General features: G+C 41.2%; 1 protein-coding gene across 2 annotated transcripts in view; it reads left to right on the top strand.

Annotated features, from left to right (window-relative positions):
• The first annotated feature begins 597 nt into the window (after nucleotides 1-597).
• Nucleotides 598-22,725, top strand: part of LOC115028657 (prickle-like protein 1) — a 28,474-nt gene continuing 6,346 nt past the window's right edge. The window contains exons 1-3 of one of the 2 annotated variants that reach the window (XM_029462549.1): nucleotides 598-793; nucleotides 20,263-20,460; nucleotides 21,398-21,511. In XM_029462549.1, coding sequence (XP_029318409.1) covers nucleotides 20,275-20,460; nucleotides 21,398-21,511 — 300 coding nt within the window. In that variant the 5' untranslated portion in view covers nucleotides 598-793; nucleotides 20,263-20,274. Of the gene's footprint in view, nucleotides 794-16,465; nucleotides 16,575-20,262; nucleotides 20,461-21,397; nucleotides 21,512-22,725 lie in introns of those variants that run through there. The other variant, XM_029462548.1, reaches the window with a different exon arrangement.

The following is a 22,725-nucleotide window of genomic DNA, read 5'->3' as shown; positions in this document are numbered from 1 at the left end:
GGACACATTTTGAACCCTAAAAGAAGCCACTTCTGGATTTTTGAAATACTGCACATACATGGTTTCATATATCGGGCAGGGCTTCGGTATAACATACTGTACTGTACTAAGACCTCCAGTGTCATTACAACGTTTTGAGTTTCAGGAGGTGTGGTGCATGCAGGGAGCATGTAAGCATATGACATACATGCTATAGATAAACTTGATGTAATAGTATGTTTTTAATGTTTTTGTGACACATGGATGCAGTTCATCCAATCAAATATTGCTTGTAAATATTTTAAAGAAAAAGGTGAACCCAGAGGACATATTATTACGTTATTGCTAATGAGTTTACAATGACTTTATCATGCTTTAAATATATATTTTTAACACCTAAATTCTAATTGGAACCTGGTTATGGTTCCAAAACATATACATAAAGTCATTGTGTGGATGTATGCCTGTAAGTGAGAGGGAGGCGTGTGTGTGTGTGGAGGAGGGAGAGAGGTGGGTAGAGGGGGGCTTCATGTTTAAGCCAATAGGCGCAGAGCAGCGCTAATGTCATTTCTCGACGCTTTCACTTGGTGCCAGAGCTGCACAGCGCTCAACCCTTGCTGAGCGTCCTTCTCTCTCCCTCTCTTTCCACGATCATGCACTGAAAGACTACATCCATTGAGTTGATTCGGTACTCCAAAACGGCACTGAGTTGTGTTTGTTGGTTGCAGTCAGCCCGGATGCCTCCAGAGTCGTGATTTTATTCTGATAAACGGAATATTCAAACCCGACCCTGGACCAAGTTGTTGCTTCTGAGGTGAGTGTCAAGTTTTGTTTTTTTGGCACAGAACGATTCGTTTTTACAATAACTTGTTTTCTAAATGCTGCAACCATGCTGTTTAAATGCACTTACTTTAGTGTGAATGTGGTGGAGTTTTCAATATATTTGTGATGGAAATCATCATGTACCAGCGAGATTAAGGGATGGAAATGGTTTGCCTCTCCATTACTTCATGGTCAGTTAGTTGTGGCTCGGTGACACATTTTCCCTGAAGGAGGAGAGAAAAAAGTGAAACTGTGGCCGAGTCTGGGGTGGGGGGGATTTTGGATTTTATCTTGGGAAAGTGTGTGTGCGTAAAGACGCACTTAATGGAGGGTTGCATTTTGGTTTCCAGATGTGTGGACTCAGCTGTTGCTTGTCACTCAGGTGGTCTCTCTCGGTCTGTCTGTCTACTCTTTTTCCTGTCTTCACGAGCTCACGCGGAGTCTTTTTCATGCAGATCTGCAGAGTCACATCAGTGTTGACAGACCTCATCCCAAAATCCACAGAAACATCACAAAGTAAAGCCACATCACTACAGCCAAACAGAACAATTGATACAGGAAGGCATTTTTCTCAAACTTAAATCTACTTTGTAAAACAGGTGTGAACACTTTGGAGCGATAACCATAGTCTCTTTCCGTACAATTGTTGTTGCTGTTGTGATTCTCTCCATTTCATTTCAGTAGTCTGCCTTGGTGTGAGATACTGACTTTTGTCTCGAATTGAATAGAACATGATTAAAACAGCATACAAAACGTTTAAACACAGAGTTCTATTTGATGTGTTAAAATGGACTTTTCATAGCCGTGTGATCTGTTTTGAAGCCAGTGGTGGCACCTAGTGGTGGGAGAGGTTTGTAAAGATGCTGCAGTGAAAGCTGTAGGCAGTTGAATCTTCTGAGGCTTAAAATAAAAAGAAGCTTGTTTTGTAACATTACATACAGTTAATCCGTACCTTGTTTTAAGATATTTATATTTTTTATATTTTAAAGTAGGCAGTGCTCTCAGACTTGTAGAGTTTTCATGCCATGCAGGCTTTGGTCGCTGTAATTGAATGACAAGCTGTGTGAATAGCTGATCCAGGATGAGAGCGCTGCCGAGGATCAGGTGACGGAGGTGTATTCCCCCTCTGTGGGAGGCCAGTCAGCCAGACTATGCAACACTTTGCTGGGGGTATACACTCTGTAATGCTAAGCCTTTGTTAATGAGTATGTATCTGTGTGTGTCCTTTGTCTGTGTGTGGTACTGGGTGCTAGTGCTTGTGGATCTATTACGTTGTAGGCTTGTGTGCATGCATGCATGTGTGTTTTTCTTTGCATGTGTGTCCCTTATTTGCATGCATGTGTGTGTGAGAGACAGATAGATGGGTGTTTGGACCCAGGAGTTAAACTGCTGGTAATTGGTCAGCCATTTAAAGCACATGGGAGAGTCCAGTCAGGCAGTAGCTGAGATTATCAGCATGCTTGGCTCGACTACTGCCTGATATCGAACATAAAATTGATTCTAGGCTTTTAATGGATGCTGAACAGGGTCTTCTGTTGCTATGTTCCATTTAGACCTATGCTGGCAGGGTCCTGCACGGGTTGCAAACCTGCTCCTTTGAAGCTCAGTACCGGAACCAATCTGTTACCCACAATTATCTACAAATCAAATACGGACCGGACCCATTAATATAAGTCCTGTGACCCGACCCGTGATTAAACACACAGCGACATAGTCACTCACTTTAAAGTGCTTTATCTTTACCCTGGTTTAAGATGGGCTCTCAATCTCCATTTTTGAATCTCAAATCCAGCTGAGGAAAAGTCTCTTTCACTGGCTGCGCTAGATCCCTGGATGGTCAGCACATTCCATGCAATCAGTGTCAGGCTTGCACAATACAAAACATCCTGGTGGCTGATTATGTTTGATAAAATTAGCTAATTTAGATGTTTAAAAATCATTTTAATTTCTGTTTTCTCCAGAAAAAACATCTAATTTGTTCTCAACCGCTGCCCGCATGCATTTACTTCATTAATACCGGTGACCGTACCTGTGAATTCAAATAAATGTCTTTTTTACCCAGTAGGCTACACAACTTTTTTTGCGGTTTAGCTCATGTAGCCTATGCTTCCATCCACAGTAAATTGTATGCAGCAGTAGAAGTAGTTTAACGAAATAGTTGGCTTTGCTTGAATACTGGAAACAGGGGGAAACAGCTAGCCTGGCTTTGTTCAACGCTTACAACGCTCACTAATTAACTTATATCTTATATCTTGTTCATTCATTTCTACAACTCTGGCGTCTTGTCGTCACCATGGCTATCACCTTTGTGAGGTAACCAGCAGAGAGTTAAGGAAGTCGCTATCTACCAGCTAAAAAATAGTCTGACACATAATCATCCATAAAACCACAAATTATCTTTTTTTTTTTTATACTTCGACTTAATTACAAACATTTTTTTTTAGATATAACCTGTTAGTAACTGAGCTTTAGAGGTGCTGGTAAGATGTTGTTACCTTTAGACAGATGCTAGCTAAGCTAGTTAAGCTAAGCTAGCTGTTGGCTGTAGCTTCATATTTCACGGGCAGACATGACAGTGGTATCAATGTTTTCGACTAATTCTCATCAAAGAAGAATACTTCCCACAAGTCAATACAATGAGAGGCATTTTTGTCCTTCATGGTGAAGTTTGATCCGTGATTTCAGCAAGCTTCACAAATGAGAGCCAGGGTTGAAAAGGTTGATTTAGTTTGAAGAGTCAGAGCGAGGAGAAGAGGAAAATAGTTTGGCTAACAAGGATGTGATTCAGAGCAGGATGTGAAGCAGTTTTTGAAGAGATGACCTTTGAGGTTTTAACAAAAAGCCAGAGAATGACTGGACATGTACCGTCATACAATCATGAGCCCAGCGTTGGCCGGAGAAGTAGACAAATTGTGAATGCATCCTTGACTTTTTGGTTGCTCTGTTTTCTTTGAAGCCCCTGATGACTTTTTGTTTATGGACAATTTTCAAAATTGACAGACTCATTTTTCAGAGCAGCGTCTCTCGATTAGAGTCTTCATCCTACAGTTCTTAATTTTCTCATATGCAACCCAGATTCTCATTCTCCAGTGGGGTTTGAGTGCCAGAGAGGAAATCCAGCCTGGAGATTGTTTTGATATTGTTGGACAGTGTCCTGGAAAACCTTTTTGCTCAGCGACAGAGGGTGTTCTGGATTTAGCCATTGGCTCCTTGGCTGAAACACCTCATCTGATCACAGCAGTGAAGCTGTTTAAAGAGCTCATGATGTGCCATGTTTCTCCTTTTGTTGTGTGAAGCTGATGCAAAAGGAGATTGTTGCCGTTAAAAAACAACATGGAGATACATTCTGATACAGTCTTATTTCTTAATGGATAGTAACTTAGATCTTTCGTTACCTTAACGTAATGCTTTTTGTTCCCCCACAATATTGCATATATAGTTTTTTAGAGCAGTTTCTCACATTTACAGTGCATAATATTATAAACACGCCACTATTAGTGTATACATTTAGGATGGGCTCGTTCAGCATTCACATATTTCTTGTGTTCCAGTTTAAGTTTGAGCACAGATTGGCATTGGATTAAATAGATGAAACCAATGAGAAACATAAGCATGAATGTGAAGTGTTTGTGTGTTTTTGCATGTGTGTGTGTGTCTGTAAAAAAAATAAAGAGACCTCCATCTATTAGTAAGTCAACACTGTTCTGTCTGTGAGCCTCTGTCAGCCTAATACCTCAGACCAACGTGTGTACACACAGGCAAGTTTGTGCTGCCATACTGGAATTAATCGAGTGTGGGGTTGTGTAAATCATTCCAAACCTCAGAAAACGCGCACACACGCACACACATGCACACACTCACGCACACACACACGCACACACACACGCACACGCTTGCCAAGCAGTTGAAGTGCCAAACAGGGAAGGACCAATCACTGAATGGGAAAAACAGAACAGTGAACAGTGTAAAAAAACAGACATTTCTCGGAAGAACAGAGAATAAACAAGTCTCAAAGTGATATTCTGAATTTTACATGGGAACGACACAGTTATCAACAGCGGTATAACTGTTGCAGTGGACTATTGCATGCTAGTAGTGCTGGGAAAAACCTTGACCGAGCAAAAAATGCCAAATATTTCCTGGTCACAGCAGGGTTTTTTACCCACTTTTTTTCCACATTTTATAGACTAAACAATTAATCAAGAGATCAGTCCAACATGCCTTTTCACATGTGATGGAAATGTCTTTTCAGTTTCTGTCAGATGGTTCACGGCAGAAGGAAATATTGCACTATAAACGGTGAAAGAGAAGCTAATAGTGTGTATGTATATTGGCCTACAGTAGCCATAAAACATGGCTATGCTGAAGGAGGTGAAGGGTGCGGTGTGTAAGTGTGTGTGTGGGGTTGGGACGGCAGTGCTTGATCCACGAACACTAATCGGGATCCTTGTGCTCATTGAGTGGTTGCAGACCAAACCCTGCAGGCCGCATTGGCTCCACTAGCCTGGTATTATGGTCAGCTTGTGGGGAGGAAAAGTAATCCAGGACTTAGAAGAATATCAGACTCTGAGTAATGGATTGCACTGTGTTAAAACTTGCAGCAGAGCTGAAATAAAGTTGCCCGCAGCACTTGCTAAGCGATGTAACACTGAGGTGTTGTTGAGAGTTCCTGACTCGTGCCTGCGAGTGAGAGTCGATTTGGCACCACCTTAATTACCTATACACACAGCTCTATTTGATGATTAAAGCCACTCACACACACGGATACACACACCTGCCCAGACACTGGCAGTCGCCAGTCACAGTGGTTAGGGAAACATTAAAGGTGATGATTATTAGATGATAATAATTAAAAGGCTTTAAAGCTCAAGCAAAGGAAAACAGTATAGATAGAAGCACAGTCTCATATAGGAACTCACGCGCAACAACCACGTAATTATTCCTCGTCAAATGACCACCCTGAGGCAGAACACAAATGATAGCTTCCAGTTTTGTTTTTGATTGGAGGGAAAAAAAAACATAAAAGGTCTCCATAACAGATTCTGGATTGTTGGGTGCTACATTACTCACACAATATTGCTGTTGTGATGTGAGTTCCTAATTTTGATGATCACGTTTCACAGTTTGATGTTCATGTTTTCTGCTCGGATGAAGGGCCACAAGTTCAAAATCCATTGGATGATGTACAAAATGCATCTCCACGGAACTAAGAAAAAGCAATCCCGCTGTTAGAGATAAATGGTTTACGTGTAAACAGTGGTGTTGTGAGCCGAATGGTTATGATCTTGTTCCATCAAAATGCTTTAACTTGCAACCGTTTGCATCATGCAAGGAGTATATTTATAAAAATGTCCCTAAAACGAAAGTGACAGCGTGTCATAAAAAGTAAGTATATTATGAATCACAGATGCAGAAGGCCATTGTTGAGCCATTTGTTGGCTAAAAATAGCTGTACTGAAATGATAGAACCAAGTCAAAAACAGAATAATTATAATTGTTCCCAAAATGGATGTACAGTGAACTTATTTACCTGATTCCAGGATCAAAGTTTGGGTGTGTGCGTCAAGAAAAAAAAAAGATGTAGCTCCTGCCTTCGCTCTTTAAATTGGTCTCATGTGTTTGACAGTGCGTTCTAAGACGAGCTCCCGAGCTGAATGTCTCATATCAGGTCTAATCAGGGACAGTCTGCTCGTTTCTTCCTCCCTCTACCACTTCACCTCTCTTCCAATTTGCATAAAGCTTCAGATGACACAGGATGTTCTTCTTCTTCTTTTTTCCAACTGACTAATCATTGTCAGTCTGCTTCAATAAACAGAAGCAGATGAGGCAGAGGAGAATTTTTAAGTGTATAAGTCGTACAATTTTCAGGGAGACATTGGTTAACATTTACTTAAACCTTCGGCTGTTGGGTGGTCGTCGGTCTCTGCAGGAGTCTCACGGGACATGCCCTATCTGTCACTTTATCCCCATCTTGCCTCGCACCATCCCAAAGGAATACCAGCATCTTAAATCAGCCCAAAGGGGAAATGGCTTCATCCAATCTGATGCCACTCCGAGGCAGGAAATGGCCTTTTTTGATAAATACTGTGTAAGTGAGGGTGGGGGGAAATTACAGGATTCTAACCAGATTCACCCAAAAGCTGCACATTTGCTTTTGCTTCAGCATTCACACAAGTCCTGCTTTCAGTACGATATAGTCGATAAGCTGAATGAATATTATTTGTAACTCAAAGGGGAGTCTGAGTCCACCGAGTGTATCCGCCCTGTGATTCAGATCCGAAAACATAATTGCCTTCTCGGACGTAATACCACTTTATCAAATGATTATGTGTAATGAAGTTATAGCACCTTTCAACCACTTTAGTTTTTTTGGCTCGCAACTTTTGTTTTTAGTGAAAAAAGCTAAAAGATATTCAGTTTTATATGATATAAAACAACAATTTGAGGGAAAAGAAATTATTATAATTATTTAATTGATCGATTATCAACATAGTTGGAGACTATTTTTACTACTTTTTAGTTGATTTGTCAATCGCTGCAGTTTATGTACAAACCATACCAGGCATTTCTAGATGGTGCATACTCCTCAAAGGTAAGCCTGTACTTCCTTATAAGAGGAACACTGTCTTCTTATATATCAAGCCCCCAAACTGTCTTTTTACTCTGTGGCAAGAAATCAAACAGCAGTGTATCCTTCAGCTAGGACAATTTCATCTCCAAGAGAGAGAGAATGTAACAGATATTCACCCGCAGCGGTTAGCTGATGAAAGCTCGGGGCTTTCCAAGTGCTCGTCGCAAAACCAATACAAACAGTGATTTGACAGTTGTCTGGGTTGTGAGATCCATCTTTTTTTTCCTGCCTGAGAAAAGGGAGCTTAAATTGCCACTTGCATTAATGAGGTAGTAAATAAATGTATTTTGTGTTTACACTAATGACCTCAAAAACCAGACGGTAAACTGGGGGCTGAAGGCGCTCATTATCTCTAACCAACCACCCGTGAAATCCAACATGTGAGGGCTTGTTTTTGTGTGTGCACATGTATGTATCTGTGCTTTAATTGTTTCCATTTTATTTTTTGTTAAGTCTTTACACATATCTGTTAAGAGTGTGCGAATGAGTTTGTGTGCCTTCCAGAGAAAGCTCTCAAGAATCCTCCTGAGGGCATTTCAGACATCTGGTTGCAGATGGACAGCTTATATCTCCCAAGTTATATGTCCAGTTAAGCCCCTGGGAGCTGCCGCTGTGCACATCATTACAGCCCTCCTTCGGCTTTGCTTGGAAGTTCGCTGAAATCCTATCGTTTGGTTTAGAGGGGTACAAATATGCTGTATATCCGTTTATACTACTTCCTCCCGGGTCTGTCTCCCATCTGTTGCAGATTAGTCTTCAGTGTGTGTTTAGAGAGCTGAGCCCATCGCCGAGCGGGACAGATAGTAAACCCAGAAGGTTTTAGTCAGAACTGTCAGGTAGGTCTGAATTAACAGAGAGGCCAACTGAGGATATGGCTGGCTGAGAGGAAAAGACAAGGGGGGGGGGGTTTAGAGTAGAGGGAGAGAGCGACAGGCTCCAAAATTAAACAGTGAGTCCACCAAACTGTTTACCCATGAACCTCGGGCCCGCTACTCGAGGGTCAGTGTGGAATGCCAACAGCGGCTGCCAGGCCAAATTCAACCACAGTCACTGGGAGAGAGGGAAGGCAAACACCCCGCAAATCGGCCAGTCACGCCGCTTTCCCTGTGATAGTGAGTTTATTTAAGCACGAAGCACGAAGCTCAAAGCGGCTTTCATATAACACATAGCCTCGATATCTGTCGCCCTCGTGGCATCCAAACCCGCCACCAAAATGTGACCGTGCTGAGCTCGGCTGATATCACTGCTGTTTTGTTATCAGTCTCTTTTCTATCGCTGGCTCAATAACCCATATAAAGCTAGACAAAAAGCGCCTTGGGAATCCGCTATTGGAACTATGGGCTATATGGTTTCACACACACACACACACTCTTCTCCGACACTATTCTGCCTTGAGAACAGTGCCAGCCCGAGTGTGACAAAGTGCCTGGGGCTGCGAACTTGGTCCAACCCGCCATTTCCCAGCTCTCGTCGTGTTTCCAATGCTAAGTTGTGGGAAAGTGAGGGTTGTGTAATACACATATGGTTTGTGTGTGTGTGTGTGTGTGTGTGTGTGTGTGTGTGTGTGTGTGTGTGTGTGTGTGTGTGTGTGTGTGTGTGTTTGTCTGTTCCGCATGACTGATGTGCCATCCCTTCAGGGTCCTGTCATTAAGCCTCTGTGTACACAACCCCAATCCCTGGCCTACATCTATCTCTTATGCAAAATGTGTGTGGGATTCACGCACACACACACATTACACACAAACATATTTCCCATACTGATGCAATGCTGCCGCTTGTCTTGCATGATATGTCATCAGATGTAGCTGTGTTTCGTATGCGAGGCTTGCATCTGCTTTGAGTGACACAACTCATTAAGAGCCAGGACTTATCTGTTTCTCTTGGCTTAAAGATGACACACTGTAAATCAGTCAGAAGGTTACCTAGATTGATAGAGGGACTGCACGTAACGCCGATAACAATGCTGCATCGTTCTTAAGTCAGTCAAGGTATCATGGAGGCCAAATAAAAATAAAATAAATAAACATGTTCATTGTGCAGCTGGACTGTTTCACTTTTATTTTCCTGTTAACAAGAACAAGAGAAACTGGTTTCTGTGGCATAATAACAGCCTATTTGTGACTTTCTTTAAAGAGCAGCTGGACTATATCACTGTAACTTAATTTATTACAGTTTGTGGGCCGTACATTGGTTTTCCAATCATGAACTCTGTGCTTTATCCAAGTGAAGTAAAGCTGCAGTGATATGTACATTTTCCCTGTCAACAAGAACAATACAATCTGGTTCTTGACATTTTTCATTTCTATCATCAGTCCATCTCTCTCTCTCTCTCTCTGTTCCAGTTATAAATATCTGCCTTTTCTTTCTCTTCTGTACTTTGTATCTGATCGCAGCAGCCTGTGCTTTTATTAATACACTTCAAACACAAATATACACACACACACACACACACACACACACACACACACACACACACACACACTCACACACACACACACACACACACTCACTCTACTGTGGAAGGAATGCATCATTTAACAATATCAAATTAGTGTTTGATGGGACGCATGAGACATGACACAAGTCTTACCCTTCGTTCAGAAACACACACACACACACACACACACACACACACACACACACACACACACAAACACACACACACACACACACACACACACACACACACACACACACACACACACACAAACAAACACACAGTGCACTACAATTGGTTCCTGTGTTTGCAAAATCCCCCCCCCAAAAAAATAAGATAAGATTTGGCAGGTAAAATGTTTGCCTGTGTCTCAAATCCTCAAATGTTCTGGACCAAAATATAAACTAAGGAAGAACACTGTGGGACACTGTATACCGCTGCCCAGGTGTGCCAAGTGTGTATACGGTGCAGTTGTAGAGTGGTAACTATTGCACAATGGAATATGTGTGCATAAGACCCTGGGGTTACCATTATTTTTGAAATGCAGATTTTTCATCATCTATTATCAGTTGTTTTTCCACAGTGGATATATTACCCTAGTTGCCTGATGAAACAGTTTGAATGTAAGAGGATACATTGGATTGGCAAGATATTGTAGCCTACAGGGTCCATCGAGGACTTGCATGCAGTCAGATTCAGGTAATGACTCGTATTAAGCGACCCTGCCAAATCACAAATGGTAATAATGAATAAGTTACGTCCAGGCATGAATGGTAGAAGCCTCCGTACTGTTTTTGACAACCCTATTTAGCCCTGAAATATTTTCCTTAACATATTCTAATCAGCCAGTGAGCAGCGAAGGGATTTATAGAAAATCCACTTGAACGTCAGAATAATTGGCGACATATGGAGGGCATGCAGAGCCAAAATCACAATACAAATGGTACACATGTAAGGCTGAACAGTAGCTGCATTGAAGCGGCAGTTAGTTTCATTTTGCAACGATTTATCCAAATTGCGATAGTATTTTGAAAGAGAATGAATGGAGCAAGTAATAGCATGGTACACTGGTGACAAGTCAGCTCTAGTTTCAAGCAAAAAGCTTAAATGATCTTGTGAGGAATCACAAACGCTTCATGTGCAAGTGTTTGCAGTCTAGTCAAGGAGTACACTTGTCGATTAAAGGTAGAAGATGAAAATGTGTTGTGTACGGTAGTAGCTACAGCTAAGTGTGTCAAAAGTACAGGCCTTACTCCATCTCTGATGTCTCAATAAAGGTCTAAAGACATGCTAGTGGTGCTTTAAACTAAATGCATAACAAATACATTATTTAGATCGATGGGAAGTTATACAGGTATTTGGTCAAAAGCCAAAGTATAGGACAAATAAAAAATAGTGAAAGTGCAAAGTTTGAAAGTTAAAAGATCACCAAAGTCATTAAGATTCATCTTCTGGGCACAATACATGTCTGTGCAGATATTTGGCCAAAATAGTGAATCGACCCACTTACCAACAGCCCCGAAAAATAGAAAATAGCTGCAAATAACTGCCTAAACCCTTTACAAGAAAAATGCAGAGTACTGAACAAGTTGAATCATAACGGAAGCTTCCCTACCCAATCCCTACCTAAGCTCCCATCACAGTTACTTGACAATGTCCTGCATTTTACAGCACTTTTAGTGCTGCTCCTATTGTCCTAGAGGTGTGCCGGTAACACCCTGCAGCGTTTAACAAATCTCAGCACGGGGTTTTACGACTAGAAACCTAAATCACACTCGGCCTCGGGAGTGTCAGGGAATATTAACACCGAACTGGCAAGACCACCGAGCGGCACTTCCACAGACCTGATATGCAGCGGGGAGTTGAGCCGGTGGGGCTTGTTAGCGAGGGCTAAAGATCAGTTTCCTGGTGTGAAAGGCTGCAGAGAGGTGTTTGTCGACCTGAATGGGGCTGAATGGGCCGTCATAATGGATGTGAATTGAGACGACGTTTGGAGCTTCTTTTGTGATGCCGATGTGTGTGTGTGAGCGGGTTTGCATATGACCATTGTAAGTGGGTCATTGCTGATTAAAATAGACACAAATAGATACGGGATTCTTGTAAAGCTACTTGAAGAAAGATTTGTCTTGTGCGTGTTGGTGTAGATATATTAACAACAACTTAGTCAATATGACAAAGGACTATAAATATTCTTAGATTGTTTGCGGGACAGTCTTCATTAGAAAGAAGTTCCACTTTCAGACTTTGAAATGCCCCAATTGTGATTTTTTTCTTTTTTGTTTGGGCATGTCAGCTTTGGTTCAGCAGTATCAGTTGTTGTGTTAGGAACTTTCTCAAGATTCTTCTTGCATCAAACACAACGAGTATATGAGAAAAGGTGTGCACCGTTAACCTATCTGTACAGTTCATTGTGTCTCTTCCCTCTTTTAAGTGTGGCCGTTGAGAAGAGCTATAAACATTTTTGCCTTTTTAGTCGGACGACTTTTCATCCTAGTTCCTTTCGAGCAGACACTACCCTTTTCAAGCTGGTAAAACAGGTACAATGACAGGCTTTTTACTACTAATTATATTTAATTGCTGATCATTTATATCTCCACCATGACCTCCACACCCTTACATTTAACAAAATGATATGAACATGGCGTAGCACCGAAAGTTGCCATTGAACATGATAACTGTCTTGTTTTGGAAGACATTCAAAGCCTATGTTGGTTTTAATCCCATGTAGGAGAGCTATGTGCACAATCTTGTATACTTCATCATGTATTTGCACTTTATGCTACTTTAACATCAGGAATGGTCTCCATGCTCCCTTTAAAGTTTTATGGCAAACTGTCCCGCAACAAGTTGAAACATGTCACTGTCCTTGTTGATTTCTGTTTCGAGCAGCCAGAGGGATGTCACCCACTGATATTTGCATTCTAAGGGATCCGTTAAACTGCTTCTTTACACCTGGGGATGAAATGTGGTAGTAGAGTCCAAGTGTGAATGACTGTTATACATTAAACTGAAGAAAAGAGCTGTTTAGCACAATAAAGGTTAAGAAAAGGCCAAATTACCATCTGAATTGTGTTCCAATAGGTAGAAGGAGTGAGTAAACTCGCCGTGTATGTGTGTAAGAGCGTGTTGTCCAGACTAGGTCTTGGATTTCAAGTATAGAAAAAGCCACTAGATCTTGTCTGAACCACAGTCCAAAGCTTTTGCCAAAGAGAGAAAACTCTGCTCAGAACGTCCTTGATCAAAACGTTTCTTCCTAAATTACTTCTGACTTAACTGGGCTTAAGGTTAGACCGACATTTTGGGCGATAATGGCCTTTTAAATAATACTGGATATCAGCCAAAGGTTCCTCCATTTACTGTCAGTATTTTCCCCCTGTCCTAGAATCCTTGTGGGTGGATCTATCGGTCGTAAAAAGCCTCTTGTGAAATGTGAAGCTGCTCTTTTTGAAATCACACGGACTTGCCATTTTACAACATTAAAAAAGGTCACATTTAGAGCAGTCGTAGCTATTGGTGAAACTGTTCATTAGTGCACGTTCACATTGTCTGCATCATATGTTTGTATTTGTAAGCGCTGGGGTCAAAAGTCACTGCATAAACCCTCCATTTGTAAGTTCCTGCTCATCAGCCTCTGACATGTGAATGAGACGAGCGTACCATCCATTCAGCACATGTCCACTGGCTTTGCAGAGTGCAGATACATGACGCCTTGGCCGGATAATGACTAATACCCATTAAAAACCTCAGTTTATATTGCGGAACAGAGGATTGAGGTCGGCAATTAAATTCCGATCCTACGAGTTTAAAAAGCCAATGAATCCAAAAATAAAGAATAACGTCAAAGACCTCTTTCCATTATTTCGTTGGCTGTAAAAGACAAACAAAATGACACCTTGACTCCATTTTAAACTGAACTTACTTTCTGCACTGGTGCACTCTCCTCAGAGAGGAAGCAGAGGAGACAGCAAGGTCAACTGTCCTCTTGTCTTTTCTAAAGGACCATGGGTCTTTGGCCACAAGCCCTGGCACAGTCTGAAGGGGCTGATATCTGCCTATTGTGTGGGATAAAGCCACTCATCCTCTGACCTGTGCTCTATTCACGCCGAGCATTTCTCACCCACTCATTGTCTCTTTTCGTTATCTGAATTAAGTACTTGTCTGTCACAAAAATAGAGCTTTTTTCCGCTCAACCCTGTGATTTCGAGGGCTTTTCGCAATGCATACCCAGATGAATATCTCAGAGAACTCGATGCACATCTTTCGGGAGGGTTAAACACAAAGTGGCTTATACAGAGCGGCGCCAAGACCCCTGGAAAACTTGACAGCTTTTTATGAAAGGTTTACCCTCTGACTGGACTGCCAAGTTCCTCTCTCTCTCCTCACTCTATTTCAAATACGTGTTGGCATGCCAGGAAAGATGGCCGTGTTGGCGAAGCACGACAAACCCCATCTCTGTGCACATCTCTCGTTCAACCTCGCTCGTCTAAGCCAGTTAGCTGACGGAGCCATTTCTCATTTGTAACAGGTATTTTGTGACAAACAGCTCTGTTGCTCACTTTGTGGGGTTGTCAAGAGAGAGGGTGTCTTTGTCTGCTGGACAAGTGAGTAAACTCATTTGTCATTTTAGGCTCTTTAAATGAAGCCGTAGCTGCTTTTTAGCCTTTCACAATGACGGATGGTGCAAAGCTTGTCCAAATAAATTACAACAAACTTCCCCAGGCATATTAAGTGAATTGTTTGTATTTTCTCCTCTGTTGTGTGTGCATATTTTGTTTCTGCACAGGTTTTGTGCAACTTATTCATCAAAAATTAATGATACACCTTTTTCCCCTGCTGGATATCTCATTTTGGAACAAAACTCTTCACTTCTAGTTCTGCCTGATTGTCAGGCGTTTCCTGATGTAAAGTTCTCTGTGACTATAATTTAATTGTGATTGGCTGAAGTGAGAGACGAGGACAGGGGAGCCTTCTCCTCTCATTCAATAAGATCTCCAGAATAGGGAATAGGAAGGGGGTGGTGGTACCAGTGACAGGGAGAGCAGACAGATCCCCTGCGTGAGAATTTCCTGAGATGGATGAGGCTGACTTGGGAGGAAGTACAGTCAATATTTAACCAGGACAACTTCAAGAGAGCTCGGGGAGTTTAATTTTGAAAATATAAGTCATTTGCTTCTTTTTAAATGATTCAATACTCTAAATCATTGTGTCATGATGTTGGTCACAGTTATGAACTAACATATAATTATCTTCTATATGGAGCTTTATAGTGTTTTTCAGCTCATTGTTTTGGTTTTCTGGCCCGCAAATATTTTATTTTTATTTTTAAACCCACTGTACACCTGCCCAACACTAAACAGCAGACATACAAAAAAACGTTTACCATATAACTAAAAATATAAATACAAATCAGACATCGCATGTTTAAGTTAAGTTAAACTAATATACTTTTAAAAATACCATAATTTTCCTCAGCTTTGTGCTTTTAGTCATTTTCTAAAACAAAGCTTAGTTTTCATCAAATAGCATTCATGATCCAACCCTTTACATACTTAGCTTATTAATTTAGTTGACATTAAAGCAGCATTAACCATTCATTAACCACCAAGTGACATAATCAGTAGCTGAGGAGAAATAATTGTGATATTATTAGAGCAAATGACATGATATGCATGAGTCTTTATGACCCAGGAGCCATTCAATGAAGAGAGCGGGAATGTGCAGTCCCTTGCATTATAAAGAGAAATGTTGACATGGAGGGAAGCAAAGAGCAGTGATATTATTAGTGATTGTGATGCAAACATTTCAAAAATAAAAATCAGTTCCATTTGGAGGATTTTTAGAACTTTTACACTTTTATGCTTGCCCCCCAAAAAAGAAAGACAACCCCTTTTTTTCCTGCAAGTTTGAAATTGACTTTGGGATTATTTACCCTTCACTGCTTTCTTGTAAGGCAGTGAAGGGTTGTCTGGCTTGTAGAACAAAACATGTTTTTTTTTAGAAAGAATAAGACAAGCCTGCAAGAAAGACAAAGAGTGTGAGAGTTTTGTGGACATGTCATCTGGCTCTCAGGAATCCTGCAGCCGAGGTGGGGGGCTGGGTGGAGGGCTTGATGTCACTCTGGTGGAGGAAGGGGGTGTGGAGATAGGTGGAGTGTTGACTATGAAGTGTGTGTGTGTGTGTGTGTGTGTGTGTGTGTGTGTGTGTGTGTGTGTGTGTGTGTGTGTGTGTGTGTGTGAGTGTGTGAGTGAGTGATTGAAGTGCAGTGGCAGGCGATTTGCTCTGGAGGGGAGGAATGAGGGAGGGGCTGACGAGGTTCGGCTGCCCAAGAGCACACATCCACTCACTCACACACACACTCACAGGCATCACAGACACTTCTGATAGAGACGCCACTTCTCTGCCCTCCTCCTTTGCTCTTTGGACCTTTCAAATTTTGCATCGCTGAATGAGCTGCTGCCCCAGACACAGAGGGAGTTGCGTCTTTTCAGACTTCCCCTCACAGCTGACGTTGACTTTCAAAAATCCCGAGCTTTTGGAGGAATACTTCCTGGCTGAGTGGGATCTGGATCCGATTAGAGCGTGGATCCGCTGAGCTTGATGCTGCAGACATGTAGGCAGAGCTGGAGCAACTGTGTGACCAGGGGGATTGTTGGAAGTGAATGAGAGCTTTATGCGAAGATGGAAAGAGAGATGCTTTTCCTGGAAGTAAGAGGAAAATAGATGAAAATTGCAAATGTAGAATGATTTTGTTGAATGAAAAGCACTTTAGCAACTCTGCCAATGGTTAGGTCTGTTGACGAGGACACATGCAATGGGTTGTGGGAGATTTCCTTGGTTTAAAGCAATGCTTGGAAGTGTTGAAAGCTTAGCTTAAGATTGAAGTGCATGTGTGTATCGCTCTATTTGTGACATGTAGTGTATAGACAGTCCTTATGTGTCTGTGCAGGTGGTCTCACTCCAGCTGTGTTAAGTCTCCTGTGCACCCTCTGACACCCATTTGGCCTTAAAATAACACTCTTTGCCATTCAAAGAGCGATGACCTCGGCCTTTGAACTCCACAATTTAATGGTTTTCCTAAAGTAAATCCAATGACGTCTAGAAAAATAGACTTTTTTTAAAATAATTTTTTTACTGTTTTGGTTCCAGCAAGTGCTCAACATGTCCGAAACTGTCCCGCATGTAACTAAAGCTGTGACTATTCTAGTAGCTTGGTATTTTAATAAACTCACTGAGAGAACACGATACACTTTGGCACATCTGTAAAAGTCTTGGTAATTTAGGATGTATTCCTTTAGTTTGCCCGTGGGTTCTGTTAATTTGAAAATGGCACGTGTTTGACTAACTAATTCCTCGAAGAAGGAGAGTCCCTTTAAAAAAGGTATCAGTTAGGCGGGGGAGGCGCACGCGATTAACCGTTAGCTGGCTACATCTGGCCCATGTTTACACAGACCCAGTGTTGTGACTCTTTAAATGCCTTTTTCAAAACGGTTTCCCTTTTTAACCCCCTTAACCTCCTCCTGTCACGTCTCCACCGTGGCTGGGGTTTAGGGGAGGAACGGTTGGACATTTTGTTTTTGTTTTCGACAAAGACAACCATTGTGTTATGGCCAAAGGGTGACATGGTGTAATGTGAGTTGCTGTGTATGTTGGCTCAGGAATCCGAAGTCACCTTTTTCTCTGTCACTTGTGGCAGGAGGCAGGAGAGCCTGAAGGGCAGACGGAAAATCTTAGCGTGGTGATAACAATCTACAGTTTAAATGATAAATCAATTAGTTGACATTTATCATTTTTCAAGTAAAACATACCAAACATTCTCTGGTTTTAGCTTCTCAAAAGCTTAATTTTGGACTTCTGGATGGACAAAACAAGACATTGGAATATGTCACCTGTGCATTAACAAATGTCATCTCTACATTTTTAGCTTTAAACCAAACCTGCACCCATGTTGTCACTGAAAAAACACAGAAGCATTAATGGCCCCTTGTTCTTAAACTCCAAGCTACACAAACAAACATTGTGCCACGGAGATAATGGCTCCCGAAAGGTACTTCATCTTGTTCAAACTTTCTGGTCTGAACCAGGTTATGCGAGATAAAGCAGAACAGGTCAAGAAAAGCTTCTGGGTGATAACATTATCTATCCTACCATAAAACCTGATAGATTAGTCACTGAAGAACAAAGCAACAGTCAAATACCCTTTTGTTCTGTGATAAGGGCTTTGGTTTGACTTTTAACAGCATTTCTAATCTGTAAATTCAGTGTTTTTGGGGCACTGGGCTTCATTCAACTGTATGCTAATTGGGGGACTGCTAACATTTCCCTAGTCTTGTTACTTTTGACAACACAGGGAGGTGTGTGAGGCCTTGAGGGTGAGCTGAAAGGACACAGGTGACATTTCTATGAAGTTGTGGCCGCACAACTGGATTGTGAGTTCAGTTGCAGCTGGCCTGTGACCTTTTTGAGGAGACATAAGCAAGATAATCATTCTTAAGGGGATCAATACGTTTTCATTCTTTCTTTCTTTTAAGGAACAGAAGGAATGGTGAGCACAGAGTACAGTGAACTGTGAAAACATTGTATAATTTAAAGAGGCGTCAAAGTACTTTTATATTTATTTTGTATCTTATAAGGGACTGTACACAAACTATTATGAGGGAGGGGAGAAAGTATTACATTTTGCTAAGGAGGAGGTATTCTGATTTTTTTTTGGAGGGTCTTTAATTTTTCTCTTGTCACAGATTTATATTTTACTTCACCCTTTTCTTGCAAGATTTAAATTAAACAGTTACATAGAAACCGTTACATGACAGCTGAAATGCTCTGTAAACAGGGCTCACCATTCTTTATGTTTATTATAATTTTGGCAATTCATAATTCCACTTTGAATGTGAAAGTTATTGCTCCAGTAACTTGAAATCAGGGTTGAGTTAAGAATAAAAAACAAGGTATTGCTTTAAAAAAACAAGCAAACATAAAGTTCAGCCCACATCCCCACCCCAATAACTTTAGTACAGTCCCTAAGTCTCACCTGGTATTTGGTCTAAATTAATTTAACTGAGAGTCAACAGGCATAATGTTTGGTTGATAGAAGCCATCAAGACCCTAATGCCCCTCATCGAGGTGCTGTGGTGTGAAAGATCAAACCTACATGACGTTTTGAGGGCCTGCGTGAAGTTTCCGACTGTTTCCACCCAAACAACTTCTATTCTGGTACATATTTGCATGATAAAGAGGCAGAGCAGTAAATCACAAGTGGCTTTTTCAACAACTTAAGACCAAAGTGCTGTTATCAGGCTGAGAGGGCTCTGAAGAACATGGCTGCTGAGATAAGAGGGCTACCGCTGAAGGCGGGAGACACACAACGACGAGACTGATTAATCCCTATTCATGTTTCAGTCCAACGGCTATCAGCTTGTAAAGAGGAAGGGGGGAAAAAGCTGCTGAAAGTGGATCTTTTGGATCAGATTAGTCACCACTTGGTTGTTTTTTTTTGCATTTATTTGATCATAGATGTCAATTTAAGCAATCAGGATTTCCTGCACATTATTCACCGCCCCTGCTCAACATGGAAGGCTGCACGTTTCACAACCTTCAGTACTTTGTAGCACAGTGGATAAGAGGAACAGATGTTTAGTGGTAGCTGGAAATGTCTGTTGCATCACAATTACAACCCTAGTTTTACATGTTTTCATTTGCTTTTGTTCATTGACGCACAGCAAATAAATGCACAGATTTGTACCCCAGTATAGATAATAATATTTAAATGGAAATATATTCTGTACATAACAATGTAGCTGTTTTATGTTCACATGTTTTTCATGCAATGTTTGATAAGTAAAGAAAGGCTGTATGGTTAGTTATTGAAAAAGTTCACCATACTGGAAAAAGCCTGCAATGATTTTCTTCCATTATATATCATCCTAAGTTTATCTTAAGTTCCCTTTAAAGGAGGTCAAGTAGGATTTTGGTCACTTTATCAAGTATTATTTTGTAATGGATAAACAAAGGAAGTATGACATACAACAGTAATGGAATGGAAAATAACACATTGACGTCAAATCGTGAAAGACGATACGTTACGGAGGAACTTTGTCCTTTCTTCTCTGTTTTCCAGTTGTTTCTGTTTCTATTATGTTAAACTCTTAAAACACTGCTGGGAAAACAATTATCTTGTTGAGAAACATAGAGATTAAATGGAATTGACTGATTGCAGGCATATACAAAATGCAGAGGTATTCACAATAAGTGGGGAAAGAAGTCCTAGATCAGCAGTATCCCAGCCAGTCAGTGACAAGAATTGACAAAGTAAAAGCCAGAGCTTTGGCTGTAATTAAACAGAGGAGGGATAGACAAGATGAAAGTAAGTTCTATAAATCCTCCCTTTTATCCGCAGCGCCCGTGTGTGATGAACCTGGAGCGCAGTGAAAGAGGTGAGCGCCCTTCTCCCCGAGGCCCGGACATGGAGCCTCGTACCGGGGGAAAGATGGGGAAGATATCCGTGGGTTTCCAGAGGAGCTCCACCTCAGATGATGACTCTGGATGTGCGTTGGAGGAGTATGCGTGGGTTCCACCGGGACTCAGACCTGAGCAGGTAGGACCATGTTACATTGTCTTAAACCTGCGTTCTTTCTAATAGCCAGTAGGGAGCGACTCCACTGGTTGCAAAAATAAGTCTGATTGTATAGAAAGCTATGAGAAAATTATCCGAGTTCTCACTTAATTTATTACCTCAGTAAACATTTTCCTAATTAGTTTATGGTCTCAATCGCTAGATTCAAGCCTTCTTCAATACAGCGTGATGTTCATTTAGTCAATTATGGCTCCATTTTGAGTAAAATAGGCGATAAACCAGGGTATGCTTCAGGGCGTGGCTACCTCGGGATTGACAGGTCGCTACCACAGTGCTGTCCGGTACACCACCAATCCCAGCACAAAATTATTTGTATGCAAAGGTGTAATTTTCCTTCAGCGGATGAGAGTATAAACCTGTATGCTAACCACATAGGTTTTTAGTTCAAATGAGTTTATGCGTGAAGACATTCTGTTCTTTATGCCATACTATCGGATTAGTATCGCTGCATGCCCAACATCTGGCTATGGATGTTTTCACAAATATTAGTGTGTATTCAAGAAGATGTTCAGTACTTCTCAGTCCGTCTCCAATATTTATTTCCTGGAAATGCACACTGACAAACAACATTTTGTAAATGTTTCCTTCTCCCTTATCAGCGGGAATTAGCCAAGGCAAATATTAACATCTCCAGTCCCTTGCTGTCCCAGTCGGACGCTTTCGACTGGATTGAGATTGACATGTTTGTCACAGAATAAGAGCACACATAGCAGCAACCATTGTGCATTGATATCCTGCTGACAGAAAGAAAGAAAATGACAATATAGGCTCTTTTTTTAACTTTAAAATGTTGATGAAATTCTCGCGCTCCAAGTGTACAGAACCAAGCTACCGACGGACTGACAAGATGTGAATTCTTCCTGTCTTCTAAAGTTCATTTATCCGTCTTCATCCGCAGGTCCAGATGTATTTCTCCTGTCTGCCAGAGGAAAAGGTGCCTTATGTCAACAGCCCCGGGGAGAAGCACAGGATCCGACAGCTCCTCTACCAGCTGCCACCTCATGACAACGAGGTAGAGATAATGAGAGAGAGACGGCGATCAAACAGACATGCCGCCTTGTTTTGACGTATTAAAGCTCCAATTCGACAGACGGAGATTAAAGCTTGTATTTCGTCTTTCAAATGTTGTCAATATCTGTCAGAGATATTGTAGCTGAGGGAAGTTTATTTCGTGAACCAGGAGCAAGCTCAACTTAAGAGCTGGATACTTTTTTTTGTATGATTCTGAAATGTGCCTGTAGCACTCACTTCAACCGTCTCTGGCACCGCAACTGAAACTAAAGTTTGAAATACTGAAAATGCAGAACGGTGAAAGAGGTTTCAGTTCAAACAAAGGTGCTGAAGGAAGTTGAAGATCCAGTTTAAATTCGAGCACCGAAAGGAGGTGAATGAATGAAGCTGGAAATGTCAGTTAAGGCGTCAGTAGACGTGTAAACACCGAAAGCTGTTGTGAATTGAAACACCCAAACATCTTACATGCAAAAAAAAAAGCCATTTTAACTCAGAAAATGTATTTATAATTTTCTAGTAATGACAGCGTATGAGGGATAATAGGTTAGAAAAATAAATGCAGAGCTGGAGAGGAGGGTAATGTTTGGAGAAAAAACTCTTCAATCTTCAATCTTATGATAATATTGTGATTCTGGGCTAAAAAAAATGTTTTTTGTCATTGTCAAAGAACCACATTGCTTCACTTTACAAAGTTGGATCAACCTCATCACACCACAGCAGCCACCTCTTGCTGTGTATTATGTCTGCAGCGGATGACCTAATCATATTATACTCATCGGTTTTATCAATAAGGAAATACTTGTGATCTTCGCCCAGAAACGTCAAGATTGTAGCCTACTTGAATTGTTTTAGTTAAGATTAAGTTAAGCATCCGGACTTTGACGACACATTGAATTGAGCCTGTTCAGAAGAGAACAACGTAAGGAACAACGTCAGGAACTACAATGCAACGGACAGATTTAAGGATATCTCCTTAATGTTCCATACTGTTGCACCTCTAGTAAATTACCTGGTAATATTACCACCTCCCTCAACAATGTCATTTATTTTCTTACCTACAATGGCCCATTGTTGTTCTTTAAACAACATTTAAGAAGTAAAATGAACATGTCTAAAGCCAGCAGCTGAGTAAAGCCTTAACAATCTTGCAAGCCTTTTCTTGTAAAACTAAAACAATGAACACATTCCCAAAACGTCCTGTGACAGTAAAACACA

This window comes from Cottoperca gobio, chromosome 23 (assembly GCF_900634415.1).
Source record: "Cottoperca gobio chromosome 23, fCotGob3.1, whole genome shotgun sequence".
NCBI lineage: Eukaryota > Metazoa > Chordata > Actinopteri > Perciformes > Bovichtidae > Cottoperca > Cottoperca gobio.
This window is presented reverse-complemented; position numbering and strand designations above follow the sequence as displayed.